General features: G+C 39.0%; 1 protein-coding gene across 4 annotated transcripts in view; it reads right to left on the minus strand.

The window, feature by feature from the left end:
- LOC131458436 (roundabout homolog 2-like) overlaps nt 1-17,591 on the minus strand; it is a 148,168-nt gene that overhangs the window by 45,418 nt on the left and 85,159 nt on the right. For all 4 annotated transcript variants that reach the window (XM_058627544.1, XM_058627543.1, XM_058627542.1 and 1 more), the window contains exons 3-5: nt 1,494-1,651; nt 1,216-1,336; nt 928-1,066 (exon numbers count right to left, since the gene is read on the minus strand). In XM_058627544.1, the coding sequence (XP_058483527.1) occupies nt 928-1,066; nt 1,216-1,336; nt 1,494-1,651 (418 nt within the window). The remainder of the gene's footprint in view (nt 1-927; nt 1,067-1,215; nt 1,337-1,493; nt 1,652-17,591) is intronic.

Consider the following 17,591-nt stretch of genomic DNA (forward strand, 5'->3'; position numbering starts at 1 on the left):
AGTGCAATATCTATTTAGACATTTGTATTCTGTGTAAAGTCAACAGCCGACTTTCACATTGAAGGAAGTATAATGTAATAATAGGTTAGGGTTAGTCTCACTGTAACCCTAACCGTAAACTGAAGACCTTGATTTATTTATAGTTTTTTTTCCCAAACCGAAGAAAACCTTATATTAGACTGTATATGACTAAAATAACATTTGAACCGACAACTCAGCTCTTCAAAATCTGGGAAAATGATTCCTTTGAAAAATGTATGTAATTATAACGTTTCAGTATTTAAAAAAAAAAAAATAAAAATAATACTGAATATTTTATGGTTATTTGAAGCTATAGAACCGAAGAATGACTCGGTTCATTTCAAAAACCTTATATTAGACTGTATATGACTAAAATAACATTTGAACCGACAACTCAGCTCGTCAAAATCTAGGAAAATGATTAACGTTTCAGTATTTAAAAAAAAAAAACTAAAAATAATACTGAATATTTTATGGTTATTTGAAGCTATAGAAAACTATAGAACTTGTATTATTATGAAAAACAAAACACTCAAATGACGTTGAAGTCGTAATTGATTAGTAATTGATACTTGTTTCTTCCCTGCCTTGTGTTTTCCTGCAGCGTGTGTCTCACTCGCCGTTAGATTGAAGTGCTCATCCAAAATAACCGCTTTGATTGGCCGACTGGTGTCATGTGGGCGATTTACGGCGCATGGAATTGGTCTGCATTTCCTGGACCTATCTAGAAAGGCTGTTCCAGTTAAAAAGCAAACGCTCCCGATCCAGACTGCGGTCCACCTATTAGTGACCTCTGCCTCACCAGCTCACCTTCACCATCTATAAATCATTACTCCTCCTGTATTATGATGCACATAGTGCACATAGAGACATAGGGTGCTGCATACACACACAAACATTCCTCACCTGCCACGGGGAATTTCCACGTCCTCCTTCTTCCAGCGCAGTGTGGGCGGAGGGTCACCGTGGACCTGACACTTGAACTCCACGCTCTCGTCCACCAAGACCACCTGGTTCACAGGTCGCTGCACAAACAGCGGTCTCTCTGGATGTGGGCAGAACACAAAAGATAGCTGCTAAATATAGTTTTGACAGGCGTATAAATACTTGATGTGCTCGTGGGTAGTGAATACATGAGAGAAAACAGTCACTCTCTGTTATACTTTTTTTCTCCAGACCTGTCAGATGTCTTACCGAATACTGAGAGCTGGGCTTTTTCGCTCTCTTTCTCTCCGACCATGTTGCTCGCCACACACACATAAATCCCTGCGTCAGTCTTTTTAGTGTTGGAGATGGTCAGCTTTCCTCCACGGACCTGATAACAAAAAAAAGAAAAAAAAGAAAAATGCATATGATTAAAGTGAACCTCTCCAATATGAAGCTTTTCATACTGTAAAAAGTGAATCATTGAATATGTGATGTGAGAGTCACGCAGGAGGGCGGAGGAGCGAACCCTCTGGAGAGAAACCCACCGTGACCCTGTCATCTTTGAGGTCAAGACGAGTCTTATCTTTCCTCCAGAAGGTGGTGGGTTCAGGATGGCCGCGTGGAGGCTGACACTCCAGACTGGCCGTTTCACCGACCACCACCACTGAGTCCTGTGGGTTCTGTCTGAAGTCATCACGCAGCACTGAGAGAGAGAGAGCGAGAGAGAGGGAGGAAATAAAAGGGTTGTTACTGCGACTGGTAAAATGTCTCATTTAGTTGATTAGTTTGAAATTCCATTGAGGTTCAGGTATATGCTCCATGACTCAGCCGTCATGGACTCACTGACCTGATCCACCCTTTTTTTTCTATTTGAAGAGCTAAAGACGATCATTCTAAGTGGACTCCCCCACAATACCTATAGCAATCTGTCTGCACTTGATAGTTTTGATAATATTACGGCAGAGGCTATAGATACAGACACCTCTCTGATCTCAGCGGATTGTGGAACAGAGTGTAAAGCCACTTGTGATTAGGCAGGAGTGGGAAAGAAATCCATTCTTAAAAAGATTATGAAGTGATGCAAAAAAGTCAATGATCAGAAAAAAAGAAGAAGCTCTTATTCAGTCATCGAAAAGTCAGTGTTAAGTACACATTACAAGTACAGTCAAATAATATATCTCATAATTCTGTCACTCCACAGGAAACTGTGTTACTAACCAATTTGGCAAATGTAAATGACTAAAAAAAAATGCTAAGTTCGGGACAAAGTCATCTCAGCTGGCTATCTATGTAATTCTTTATTAAACACTGCCGTTGTTGTCGCTTTTACGGGTTTCCACAGAAAAGGTTCGTGCAGTTTCTGTTAATCAACGAGAACTGAATCATATCAGTCCGAGTATTTAATTACGGATCATTTTATAATCTGAATTGAGATTGAGACACCTAGAAGATGAGCAGGAAGCTAAAAGGAAAACAATGTAGAGCTGAAGCAATTAATCGATGAATCGATTATTAATCGATTACTAAACTAATCGACTATTTTGATAATCGATGAATCAGTTCGAAGCTTTTTTCATGATTAAAACAAGATTTTTCGATAGTTTAAGCTTCTTAAATGTGAGTATTTTCTTCATTTCTTTGCTCCGCATAACAAAGAAATCATTAAAAGTGAATCATTTTGGTTTGTGGACAAAACAAGACATTTGAGAACATCATCATTTCCTGGTTTGACAAACACCGATCAACATTTTTTAAGGTTTTTGGATATTTTATGGACCAAACGATTCATCGAGAACATAATCGACAGATTAATCGATTATGAAAATAATCGTTAGTTGCAGCTCTAAAACAATGTTAAAATGTTAAAGCCTGACACCACACATACTATATGATACAGTCTTTTTTTGTGATACACTTAAAAAAACAAACAAAAAAAACAGTGGTTGTTGTGTTTTAACCCACATGCACATGGTTGATGGACAGTTGGACAATGTAATCTCAAGCTTGCGCTAGAAATTAAACCTTGGGTCACGATCATCCTCTGGGGAACGTGAATGAGCTCATGCGTTAAATTGTAGTTTTGCGAGTACAAGTATTATTGTAGAGTGATATTGGATATGTTTGTTTGTTTGTGCGACGAGAATGAAATCCATCCACTCCTGTTCAAAAACATCAATAAAACTTCCTCGTGTGAAAAACACCGGCTTGACAGAAAATGTTGCAACAGAATATTATAAATAAAATAATAATAATAATAATAAAATATATAAGGGAGAATATAGAGACTGTATGTGTATCTAGATGAATTTGCGGTCAGACTCCAAGGTTAATATCAAATAGACATTAGGGTTATGATTAATAAAGGACTGGAATAACTTTGCATGTGAAGAAACATGTGTTTGTGTTTCTTCACACATACACATAATATAACTCATGAACTCTCAGTGTGACATCTGTTAAAACGAGGTTGATATCGAATGTATTGTGAAGTTTATTATAATCAAGCCCACACGTATAATAAAAAGAAACAGCCTCGGATGAAAACGGCCATTGTAATGACGAGCCTGTACTTTGTGTACGATACAGCGTCAGGGCCTTGGTTCCCCCGAAAAGAGGCATCGCTACATGTGCAAAAGGAAAGAGGCAGCATCAGTGACAAGTGACTTGAAACTTCACCGAATCTCAAGGGAACGGGTGCAAGGTCTCACCCTTTATCAAGGGTAAAATGGTTTCAGCAGCAATTGTCCTCTTGAAGGTTATTGTGTCACTTTAAAAAAAAAATGTATGTTCTCCGTAAATTCCCTTGAAATAAATCAGTAGCACATGCTTTACACTCAAACTTTTGTTGACAGACACACTACTTTTTTTAACAAAAAATCTTAGAATTAATACTTAAGTTGAAGGGCAAAGTTTATTTCTGTGTGAGATTTTTAGAAGCCAATACATTATTAATTAGTTGGTTAATACCTTTTTTTTTTTTCCTTCATCTGTTGAAATAAATAAGGTTTATTGCTCCAAAACTAATTATAGAAGACATGTTATCAGCAGGTTGTCAGAACAACGTAACAATTCAAAGGAAAAGGTTATAATGACTAACGAACACTTGAGAACAAAGAGGTGTAAACTTAGATGTATAATAATTAAGAATTAACATTAAAATGTCTGATGCAGATTATTGAAAAAGTGTAAAAAAAAGAAAAAAATGTTTTAATTAAGCTGCTATAGCAATCGCAGATGATCGATCTGCTGCTGTATGTTGCATTTAAGAACAACTACTGGTAAAAGACCTTGAGATCTTGATTTCTCATTAACAGCTCATGACATGGTGTTTTTCTGAAGAGGATTACCGTAGGACAGGATTTAAATAATAAAGAGCACGATACGTCAAAGACCATGAGTGTGAAAACAAAAGAAAACAAGCAGCAAATGATTCAAATTCAAATTAAAATAGTAGTATTAAAATGAACCGCCTAATGCCATTTCTGCTCTCATGTGTTATGAATGACTAATTAATGTTAATTTAGTGAGCTAATTATTTTTCAGTCAAGCTGTAGATGGTTCAGATTTTATCAAGGCTAGGTTTTCTTTATTTGAACACCCTGTTTGTCACTGACTAAAAGCATAAAGTAGGATGGCCGATACATTACATTGAAAATAACTGACATGGTATCAGAAAAAAGTAAAACCTAAAATCAGATCACATTTCACTAAACACATTCTGTACAACCTGCAATTGAGTCTACAAGCAGGAAGTAAGCCACAGGGTGATGCCACTGGTCGTCTTTCCCAATAGAATATGATGGCATTTTGTCAATGATGTTCCCATTTAGAGGAACACATTATGAAAAAGCATGGCACATAATAAAAACCAAAACAAAAAGAAAACTGACATCAAATTTCCAGTCTCGAGGCTTCAAAATGAGTTTGTTTTACAAATGGAAAACTACTCCACTTTTGTGTTGTTTTAAAACTAGTCAAATTACTTATGGGACACCAATAAGTGGTATGGAGCTATTCCGAGTATAAGAGCAACACACAAAAAAAGGGTTTAGTGTTAAGTTTTTCATCCTCATTACTGCCATAAGCTCTTCTGCTGATATACTGTAACATGAAGTCCAAGTCCCAAAGGACACCTCTGCTGAAAAAGAAAATCAGCAAGGAGCCAAAGGTCCTTTGGCCCCCCGGCTGTCAATCACATCCAGATCGTGCTGCAGCAAATGAGTCTCAGTTGCAGCAACTATAGTCTGGCAGACATGTTCCAGACTGGCTGTCACATGGTGCTACATACGCTTAGTGACCCAGCCCGAAACGAAGGAAACACTCCACTCATCCAGTCACGCAGACCACCTTTTTCCCGTTCCTGTTGTCACAGTAAAGACGCTTCTATCACGACAACGCTCGTCTCAAGAGACTTAAGTGAAACCGCAGGTGCGCGCAGGGGAAAGTGCTGCTGGGTAATTCAAGACGTGAAGTGAAAAAAACAAATTATGGAAAAGATAAGCAGAGAAAAAAATGTTCCATGTTTAATTTTTGCGGCTCATAGTTAAAATGGTGTTTCCTTCTCTAAGGGTCGCCACAGCACTCCCATTTTCTCCAGGCTTGGGACCGGCACAAACAAAAACACTGGAAGTGAAAGTCAAAGTAAGGGGACTATTTTATTGTTGCAATGATTGATTGTGTCCATAATAAATCGTGTTTTATTAAATGGGAAGTGAATACCTAATTATATAAATATCTCAGTAATAGGCTACTGCAAATTTAAAAGGCTACAGGGGAGTGGTTTGAGTCCAAATACATGACTATGACTGGTGCTGTGGCTGTGATTTATTCAGCCCTGACAGAATAAATTAACCCCCTGCAATGACAGCTACCCCACACCCACCCAGCACTGCTGTGGTGTGTCCCCACTTCCTCTCCTGTTCTCATTGTGAGGCCTGTGCACGTTCCTATAGGTGGAGTTTATGAGTCACTGATACGGTTTTCATTTATCCCTGAAGGGATGATTCAAATATATCTAGATATGAGCTACAATGCGATTAAGGAAAGATACTATTTATAATGGAATATATGACAGGATTGACATTCCTTTTGAATTACCATTCAGAGTAAACTAAATGAATCACTCCTTGCCTTTAAATAGATAAAATACATAAATAAAGGACCAGATGATACAATGTTGTTTTCCCCCATTTTTGACATATGAATAATTTCAGAGGCAGTTACACGAAAATATAAACAAAAGTGTGATTTGTTACGTTTCTGGCGCAACTTCACAATTTAGTAATGATTCATTATCTCTAGCACTGAGTGCAAAATGAATATTAGAATTTCACAAATTAAAGCAAAAAGTACAAAATCCGATGGAAACAATACTGTAAATAATATTTGACTTCTGAGTTCAGCTTGAGGTCATAAAATATCAAATAAAAAAGCAGTTCTAAGAAGTAAGGTAACACTAACACTAGAGTCATTTAAGGAATAAATATTGAGTCAAGAAGCTAAGAAGCTAGCTGCTAGTTGGTAAGGCTAAACCCTGCCTTACCAGACTGAACTGTTGTTGTCTGTTCTGTTGCATTTGATGTCATCATTGTTGTCGTCACACCGATGCGACGTCACATCATCGGGCACAGCACACACTCAGCCGACCAAGAAAAGGTACTGTTCTCAGTTGAAACACAAGCCTGAACCAGGGCTTTACCATTCCACACTGAACTGTACTGTACCAAAGTGAACTGTACTGTACCACACAGAACTGTACTGTATCAAACCAAATTATACTGTACCACACTGAATTGTACTGTAGCACACTGAACTGTACTGTATCAAACCAAACTATACTGTATCAAACCAAACTGTACTGTACCAAAGTGAACTGTACTGTACCAAACCAAACTGTACTGTACCAAACTGAACAGTATGCCTGAACCAGGGCTTTACCATTCCACACTGAACTGTACTGTACCACACTGAACTGTACTGTATCAAACCAAATTATACTGTACCAAACTGAACTGTACTGTACCACACTGAACTGTACTGTACCAAAGTGAACCGTACTGTATCAAACCAAACTGTACTGTACCAAAGTGAACTGTACTGTACCACACTGAACTGTACTGTATCAAACCAAACTATACTGTATCAAACCAAACTGTACTGTACCAAAGTGAACTGTACCAAACCAAACTGTACTGTACCAAACTGAACAGTATGCCTGAACCAGGGCTTTACCATTCCACACTGAACTGTACTGTACCACACTGAACTGTACTGTACCACACTGAACTGTACTGTATCAAACCAAATTATACTGTACCAAACTGAACTGTACTGTACCACACTGAACTGTACTGTACCACACTGAACTGTACTGTACCACACTGAACTGTACTGTATCAAACCAAATTATACTGTACCAAACTGAACTGTACTGTACCACACTGAACTGTACTGTACCACACTGAACTGTACTGTACCAAAGTGAACCGTACTGTATCAAACCAAACTGTACTGTACCAAAGTGAACTGTACTGTACCACACTGAACTGTACTGTATCAAACCAAACTATACTGTATCAAACCGAAATGTACTGTACCAAAGTGAACTGTACTGTACCACACTGAACTGTACTGTACCACACCAAACTGTACTGTATCAAACCGAACTGTACTGTACCAAACTGAACCGTACTGTTCCAAACTGTACTGTACTGTACCAAACTGAACCGTACTGTTCCAAACTGTACTGTACCAAACTGAACCGTACTGTACCATACTGAACTGTACTGTACCATACTGAACTGTACTGTACCAAACTGAACCGTACTGTTCCAAACTGTACTGTACCAAACTGAACCGTGCTGTTCCAAACCAAACTGTACTGTACCAAACTGAACTGTACTGTACCAAACTGAACCGTACTGTACCAAACTGAACCGTACTGTACCAAACCAAACTGTACTGTACCAAACTGAACCGTACTGTTCCAAACCAAACTGTATGGTGGAAACACAGCATAAAAAGCTAGTTGGCAGTGTCTAAGAAACTATAGCCTCAAGAGATTGTTTTGTGAGAGTTTGCAAATGTGCTGAGGAAGTAACAGCATAACAAACTGATTGATGACAATAAAGACAGACCATTGATCAGTTCATAGTGCATTTAGATCAATGCAGTGGTCCACGTCTCTATGTATTTGTATATTTCACTTCATAACCGATTACTGATTTATATCTGGGTTTTTTTTTTATTACACCCCTAGTTGTGGGGGTGAGGGTGAGCAATGTATGTTCCAATGTAACTGGTCTAAAATAACCCAGTGGAGGTAACACCCATGTGCCTCCGTGTAGTTGTCATGTGGTAATTATTTCAGATGCCGCTGCTGCCACTGCTGTCTAATGCATTCTGATTGAGAGCTGCTCAATTATTCCAACAAGCCATTCTGGGGACTCACTCGTTCACCAGTTTCATTTATCAAATCAGAAGGAGAATGATTTGTAAATGGGTTTCATTCCGTGGCCCATGGGTGGTAAAAATATGTGACAAGGTGGAAGTATCTGCATACAAATAACTATACAGGGACCTGTTATGAGATTAACAGGACTCATTGTTGTAATTTTTTTTTTTTTTTGTAATTTATCTTGGCATTGTGGTTTTCTTGAGACTCTTCAGCAGCAGCAATGTGTAACTGAATTGCTTTCCACAATTCCACCACAGTATTAAATCCTTGAAGATCCCCACTTGAGGTCTTGATGCACGCTGCTCAGCTCACAACCTGAATATCAACTCCATTTGGTTTTGAGAGCAGCCTGTTTGTGTCTGTCCTGTGAGCGATGTTTCAAAACACTGCAAATCATTTATCAGACATAGTGCATTTATTATCTTGCGGAGCGCCGTCGCTGAAAGTCCCGCGTATCCATTAAGCTCGCATGCATTTACTGTAGCATCCGTCTTTGAGCGTGCAAGTCAGTGGTGTTGAGTGTCAAAGCACAGCAACACAATGCAGCAATGCTTTTGTGTTATGTTTGGTGTTGTTTCGTGTACGGCATGGCAGTGTACCAGTGTGTTAAAGTGTGTGCTTGTATTGTGAACTGATACAGAGTCAGCACTGATTGAGATAAGCATGCCCCCCCCCCCGCTGCAGCCCCTCCCCCGAGAGCCAGTCTGAGACACAGAGGCTAAAGGTGTATTGGCGACCCAACTCGCACCATGCGCATGATGTGAAGTGTGCAGCCCATAATTTGGATGTTTGATAAATGAGATTGCATACAGCTGTTAAAGACACAAAAGAAGACTTGCTTGTAGTAAGGATGAGCTGATTTCATAGTCAGTATCGACTGATAGTGGTGAAAAATCATCAATCGTAAACTGACCATGGCTGTTTGGACTTATATTAAGATAAGAAAATGTTGAACATAAAAAGCCACTGAAGCAGCAGCAGCAGCATTTAAACTCAGTCATGTTGTGAGCTCTTTATTTTCTCCTTTATGAGAGCAGAATATTTGTTACACAGTTGGAGCATTGTGTTTTTAAATGGTTGCTTGTAATGGCTGTGTGGTCAATTACGTCCCCACAGCTGTGTTATTTAGAGCTCAGGTGAAGCTTTTTCAGACTGATACCTGTAGTGCTATTGTGCCATTCCAGGTCTCTGGCAGTTCCAGGTTGTTCGCCGCTGTAAACGTGCAACATTTGTCAACGTTGTGCCACAATAAGCCCCCTGATGTGAAAAGTGCTTCGCTTACTTACTCGAATAAAAGAGATGCGTATGTACACAGCAGAACAGAGTTCACAAAGTCATAGTGGAACCCTATTATAACATCGCGTAGTGCATAGTAATAGGATAGTTTAAGATAACATTAGTGGCTCAAAATAGCACGAGTTAGCTGCCGTGATCTCCTGACTATTTCTCTCAGGCTGAGATGTTTCTTGGGTCTCTGAGGGACGTAGGCAAAGAGGGACACTGAATCCTCTATGAACCATCAACAGAGGCCATATGTTAGTCAGTCTCAGTCAATCATTGCAATGACAGGTAGCTCCGTGTTGGGATGAGGGGCCCCCGACGTACATCTGCAGACTCTTAATTGACCCTGACAACAAAAGAGCTGGAGCCCCCGTTGGGTGGTATCTCTACATTGAATTGTTCTCTGCCGTTTACAACTCGAGGCCCTATTCAGTTGTCTAGTTTGACGATCCTTCCCTTTTTTTGATTAGGTCACGTAAAATTATGCACAGGATACACATCCCTTCCACATTACCTCTGTTTAAAAACTACACAGATGCATTTTAATCTCAGTAGACATACTGTATATGAAGACATTTAAAAAGCAGTTACATGCATTCGCGTCCCAATTGGTTCTTAACAGCCAACACTAAATTATGAGTTGTGAATAAAAAGCTTCATTAACATTCACTTTTAAGTTTCAGGTTCACCTCATGGTTGGTATCATTAAAGAAATCCTTGTTCTGACTTTCCCCCGATTTGAAGAGAATCTGCTTCCTGTTCACACTGACACATGCACGCACAATGTCCCCGAAGGGTCACGTGATTTTTAGGTGTGTTAATATGGCGGCAGAAATGCTCATATCGATGCAAATCCCCCATGTCACCTCATGTTTTCATCTATTTTGTAGACTTTGAGTTCATGTTTTTGTGTGAAAGAACCAGGAGAGTGTGTGAGACGCCGGGTCTGACGCAAATAATAAGTAATGAGTCGCATTCTCTAATTACTTTTGACCTATTATTTAAGTCCTAATTGAGTCAGTGCTGGGCATTAATTAATTGAGAGAGACATTCATTCAGTTCATAACACAAACTGGTACATAAATAAGGTGTGAGAGACAGATGGTGACGGCCGCCAAAATTATAACCCAATTAGCTCATGCAGCATTTTGTTTATCACGTAGAGATTCGCTCGTCTGCTCGTGAATGCTGGCTCGTGGTCCACCATGGGAATATAATATATATATATGTACGTACAGCAACACCACAGAAGCATAAAGAAACGGAATTATATATGAGTGGAGGGGAAACACGACGACACACACACCTTGCCAGTTGTTGTATGAAACAGATGGCTGCATTTACATTCACGGACGCATCAGGGAAGTGATGTGCAGCATGAATACCTCGAAGCTCACCAAACAGCAGGTTCAAAGTTAGAGAGTCCAAAGTTAGAAATTGTGGCTACCAGGAAATTTTTTTTCTGCACTGTAGATGTGAAAAATCTTATCTTATCTAATCTTAGATATACTATAAGTAATGCAGGCAAATGATACACAGCTCCAGCTAAGAGAGACTGTAATGCAATTCTAATCGTGAAAAAATAACAATGCTATGATAACCACAATAACATTGCAAACTGTTTACAGAACTGTCAAAAAAATGCCCCGTAACAGCAAGTGTCAGAGATTTTCCATGGCAACCTCATCTGCTAAATTGTGATTTCTGAGTTTTGCTGAAGATCCTTTCTCGAGCGCGTTACCCCCGCGGCAGTGTGTCACTTTCGCGGCGGCGGTCAAGGATGTCCCATATCTGTCACACGCATGCAACAACACACTCAAAAACAAAAAAACAGCTGCCTCGTCCTAATACCACACACTTTGATGATGACCACAGCACACGGTTCTCTGTGTCTGAGAAGCAGAAACAGACACAGGGGGAATCTTGAGTGGAGAGAGCTATTTGAATGGGTTTTTTTGTTGTTGTTTTTTTGAATAAATAAATAACCTAACATGTCTCTGCCCTAAAAAAGTCATCAACAATCAATCAGGAACGATGCTCAGTGGGGAGATGAGGAGCGTTTACACAATGTCCCCCAAGGCCACGAGCCCAGCACAGATGTACATTACCTTCGAGTTCATTTAGGACCCACTTTCACAGAAAATATCAAAATTAAATTTTTATGATATTGCAATTTGAATTAGATTTGTATATACGTTTAATAAAGCTTCAGTGCTATAGGGCTAGAAATGAAAATGTAAAATTGTTTCCATTTTACAATATGTAGTTTTCAACAGTCAAAAATAGAATTGCGGTTTTGTTGTTCTGAATTGTCATTTGAAAACGATTAACTGCCGCACATATCAACCAGCACACAGAAGAATATATTTAAGGAATGATATCCAGATGATAAACCTGATAAGAAAGGACAAAATATAAAAATCAGTATTGGATTTCAAATGAGAGGTAAAATGTTATTATAACTCATTATAATTATGTGTGTTACCAGCACGGCTTGAGTAGCTTGGGTAAAAAAAAAAATTGCTTCAAATAAAGCACATTTTTTTTTTGTAACCCAATTTTAAAATCCAATGTGGGAGGCAGCATGAGATCAGGAGGTGCACATAACTGCAGTCAGCAGTCTACACATTTGTAAACAGACCAGATAGAAACACCTGCTCTGCTTTTTTGGCATCATTAGCGTTGAGTCCAATTAGAATCACGATGTAAGTTGGATATAAACACAGAGTGAAATGTGAGCAGCCACACCAGGTTTTTTTTGTATAGTTTGAGATGCAAAAATACTTTTTTTTCCACAGTGGGTTACTGTAAAACGGTACAGTAAATAAGTATTAATATACCAGTATGTTCCTGCACAAATATGGCATTTTACTGCAATTTCACAGTCGAAAATTAAACAGTAGTGCTGAACAATTTGGGTAAAATATAACTTCTTTCTGGAATATTACAACGGAGGGTTAGGGTTAGTATTCACTGACCACTGTACTGTAGGACATCCTACATCAATGCAAGGATGTACATTTTTTTCCAACATGTTCCCTTTAACTGGCATTCAACAATTAAATAGCATTTTCTATCTCTCACTTGCAGTTTCCTTTGATAGCCTCATCATAATTTAACACTAAAACACAGAAAATTCAGTATTATAATGTGAATTATCACAGTTACAGCGTGCAAAATCTCTATTTTGCAAAATGTCCTCATAGTTTTGGTCTTACTTGTACAATGCAGAACCCTAAGGCATATATAAACCCATGTTTTACCCATAACCACTCTTCCCTCAAGGTTTTCAAATGTGAGTTTACACTTTGTAGGGGTAGAGTAATATGTGTTATGCATTCATTGGCCTTTTCAGTTAGAAGACAGCAAACCACCATGCTGGGTTAACAATAAAAAAACGCCCTCACCGTTGTCATGTTTAATTAACCTCCATTTCTCTGTCGTGTAATGTAAATTGAAGTTGTGGATGGTAAAAGAAGGAGGAGGAGGGTTTCTTTCCAACCCCACACCCCCCACCCCCCCCATCTCTCACTTGCCATGCCTCTAGTTACTGTAACAGCATTCCCTCAGACCACATCTATAATTAATTAGTGCTGTCGCCATGCATTCCATCACAAGAACACATTCCGCCATCTCTCAGACTAGAACTGCATAAATCTGCTCCTGCCGGCTTCTCTGCAGTCAGCGTCATCTGCTTACACCTGTAAATCCACACACACGAGCGTGTGCAGCGCGGCGCTGGGCCAACAGTCGTACGTGAAGTTACTTCGGGGCAGTTTGCTCCGGATCTTGCAGGAGAAAGACGAAGAATAAGACCCTGGATATCATAGACCCTTTACAGCAGAATACAACATGAGCCGGGAAAATGAGTCAAGGATCAGAATCCACTTTATACGCCTTGTTTCACTAAAGCGTCGGTCACCCGGGGAGAGAAGAGAGTTTCCAAACACGCGGCTGTCCTTTCCAAACTGACATAAGACGTCGTCATCACAAATGCTGAAGTGGCCCAAACAGTTCTATATAGTTTCCATTAAATCTATCGACCACTGAAGCTTCTATGATGATGTTATTATATTTCGCCATTACTTTGATTCTTATGGAGTCTAATGGAAGAGATTGATGTTAAGAGTACGCATGATAGACAGATGGGCTGCGGGAGATTTTTATTTTTATTCATTTATTTATTTATTTATTTATTTATTGGGGGTGGCTTAATTGGTTTGCCGACTTTTTTCTGGGCTTTTACTTTGGATTTATGCATAACATTTGTGAATGTTTGGATCTATTTGTCTTCGGAAAGTCTGGTTTGTCAATTCAAAATGTGAAATATTTACAATTACAATAATTCAGTGGCTACTATAGTCTGTAGAAAACTACGGCATTATAAAGCAAAAGCTTCTACTCGTTATGCCATATAGTAATTTTCTATAAAAATGCACTATTTGACTGTAATATAATATCACTGTGATGAAGCAGTGATGTACATTTTGGGTAGCTGTGCCTTGTATAACTCTGAATTGGCAGTCATTTAACTTTTAACTGTACTTTTGTATTAGTTGTGTCTTATATAACTGTGATCTTGCAATCATTTCCTGTGTGACTTGCGTTTAACTGCTGTACATTGTCAGTACTTGTGCTGTATACAGTCAATCCCTGTGTAAATGCAGTATTTAAGTAGACATTTGCACCGTGTTTATTATTTACAAACATTATATCGTGATCTTTGAAACGCTGGTCCCTGTATAACAAGTTTGGTTTGATTGTACATATATGTGCAATAGTCTGCATGTCACTCTACTCTGACCACCAGCGATGATGGTGCTGCACCGTGTTTACCACCACATCCTGGTTTTATCCTTCTTTGCATGGGTACATACAGATGGGCCACAATATGTGCATGTTTGTATAGTATATAGATACGTGTGAATGCATTTGAATAAACGCTCAGAGCTATGAGGCAGGACGCAGCAGCTCCCCCATCACTACTACTGCTGCTGCTGCTGCTGCTGCTGCTGGCATTCAGTACAAAAGGAAAACTAATTACTATGGTAATGTCATGCCAACACATTAATTGATAATGGATGAAATGCTTTGTTGCTTTGATCACACAGGTTTTACCCTTGAACTCTCCAATAGTAAATGAACTGAAATGATCAAATATGAGTGTAGTGCGCAAGGTTCACGCAACCTGGAGGTGACACATACTGTACAGCCCACACAGAGAGTTCACCACGGCAACACCCTCCAACTATAAACCGTATTATATTAAACGTAGAATGTGGGATCAGGACTGATTAAATATGGAATCTTAAAAACGTGATTAATGAGGCTGTGTGTAAACTGCGTATACTCTCGGGTGCATTGACGCTGAATATTTTTAGCCAATGTTTCCTTATTTTGTTCAAAATGAAGTTCCTCTTGTGCACACAGTCTTGAACACATAGGCTAAACAACTTCATTATTAATAAATTAATTCCAATTCATTTCTACACGCTGTAGCTTTAGAAATGTAGTGCATGGCAGTGGAGTGATTTGTTTTATACTAAGACAGAGGCAACAGCAACACTGAGCTAGTAAAGTGAGACGACAGGTTGCATTGCTGCTGCATACACACAAACACTCCCTCAGTCAGGTCTGATAGTATTGCTTGACAGAGCCCCCTTACCTTTAGCAATAAAAAGTGCACTACTGTATTATTTGGGTGTTTTTCCGATACCAGTGCTAAACTAATGCTAACACAGACGTGGTCCCAGTTTAGGCAAGGAATTGAAGAATACCTTTGTTTTTTCTAAGGCAAATGTGGATTTTAAATTTGAAGTAGAAATGCTGCAGTCCATAGAGCGGGTCACGGAAACCGCCTGCAGCTCTGCACGATCTCCTGTGGGGCTGCAAACCAAAACGAGGTGATACAAATGAAACAGCAGCTCCTGCAACACATTTAGGGACCAGAGTGAGGCACCGAAATTTGCATAGTGATCCCGTCAAGTATAAACTGCACCTTTGGCAGAGGTACCAGAGCCAATGTTGTCAACGAGTTTCGCCCAAGCTGCACTACATCTGTCACTGAATATACAGAAACATGCAAATGCACATCCAGGTCAACTCTGTACTGAAAATATGTCCCCACCCGCACGCTTATTGATATGCAAAGACACGACGAACAACACAAAAACACCAGACTTTACAGACATGTTTCAAAAAGAGAGAGAGAGAGAGAACCCTGAATCCATTCTTTCACAACAGATAAAAAATCATCATATTCAAGAGTTCTGGCATTCCATTAGGTTTACATGCATATTAAAATGTATTAATATGTACATAAAAAAGTATCACTGCCATTACCACAGGCAAATGCAGGGCTAAAACAAATTGTATGTATTTATTTGACCTTTATTGACCCGGCCAAGAAAGCTCACCATAACAAAATTACAGAAACGATACAACCGAACAAATTAAACAAACACGTTAACATTATTGACAAGGGACAACAAATGCGCAATACTGAGTCCAGCACAGGAAGAGCTATTACACTCTTTCAATCAGACAGTTTTTCATTAATGCTTTGAACTCACTCGGGGAGACAAAGCCATTAAGCTTTAATGTGTTCTGAAGGTTATTTCATGAGCAGAGAAGCAACACAGGGGCAACACACACACACACACACACTTCCAAGTTCAGAGAAAAGCCCAGGAACCCAATAGAGCAGTCAACTAGTGTAGTGGGAGTTATAATAGTTATTGTTTCATGATAATAGGTTACATAGATAACAGAGGTGTTAATGTAACATACTAGCTGGGCAAAACAAAGAACAAATGCCAGGAAACCAGACTGTGAAGTACACACTGATGTTTGATTCACAGAGATGATTATAAAACACAGGCAACTGTGGAAATAACAGTCTAGAAGACGTCTTTAGTTTCATGTTACCAGTGTTTTTCTAGGTGTTATTTCACTGATCAAACCATATCAGCAGCTCTGCAGCAGACAAACACACACACACACACACACACATCTGACATGAACAACATACTCAGACACAGCAGATTAGTGACAGAGCACATGCACCCAGTGTCACTATGCATCAGATACAAGTTTGGCACGTTTACAGTTTAAATTAGGGATCCACTTTTTACTGACTGAGTACAAGTATGATGACTTACACTTGAGTACTTGCTGATACTGAGTACTTGATCTTGCCTCACTTTCACAATTGCCTCGCAATTCCTTTTTGTTTACTGTTCACTTAAAAACATTTGTGTTTGACATCAACATATGACTTTAAGACTAGAAATGAGATATTCCTGCTTTTATTTCCAGGTATTGACATACAGATGTATCTACACAGCTTAGAAGATAGCAACGTTTGTAATGGGATAGGATTTTTTTTTTAGGTGAGAAACAGATAGAGTTGTGTGATCTTACTTAGTAATAATAGGCTGTTAAAATAATAATAGTTCAATAATAATTGGCTGGCATTTAAATATGAAGCTCTCTGAAACAAGCTAGAAAAGCTGAAACTGAAGGATGCTCTTAATGAACAATTTACAAGTATTTATTTTTTTTTTAAAATGTCTTGGAGGCAAAAGAAATTATTACAAAAAAAGTATTTTAAAACAATCAGTGAGTTACAATTAGATATCTGTTATGCTGATGAATTAATTAGGTCTTACTCTCACATTTAAAAAAAAATCACCACCTCCCATCGGGGTTCAGGTATATCACTCATTCACCCTGATGTCTTATTTCCATCCCAGCCCCACCAACACCAATGCTCCACTGAGCAGCTAAGAAGATTATTCACCCCAAATCTGTGTTAATCACATCCATGCACGAGCCCTGGTAACCCCAACACCACCGAGCACAGATCCTGTGTATGTAAACCTACTGTAGGAGGAGAGTGGAACTC

The sequence above is a fragment of the Solea solea genome, chromosome 4, assembly GCF_958295425.1.
Source record: "Solea solea chromosome 4, fSolSol10.1, whole genome shotgun sequence".
NCBI classification, from domain to species: Eukaryota; Metazoa; Chordata; class Actinopteri; order Pleuronectiformes; family Soleidae; genus Solea; species Solea solea.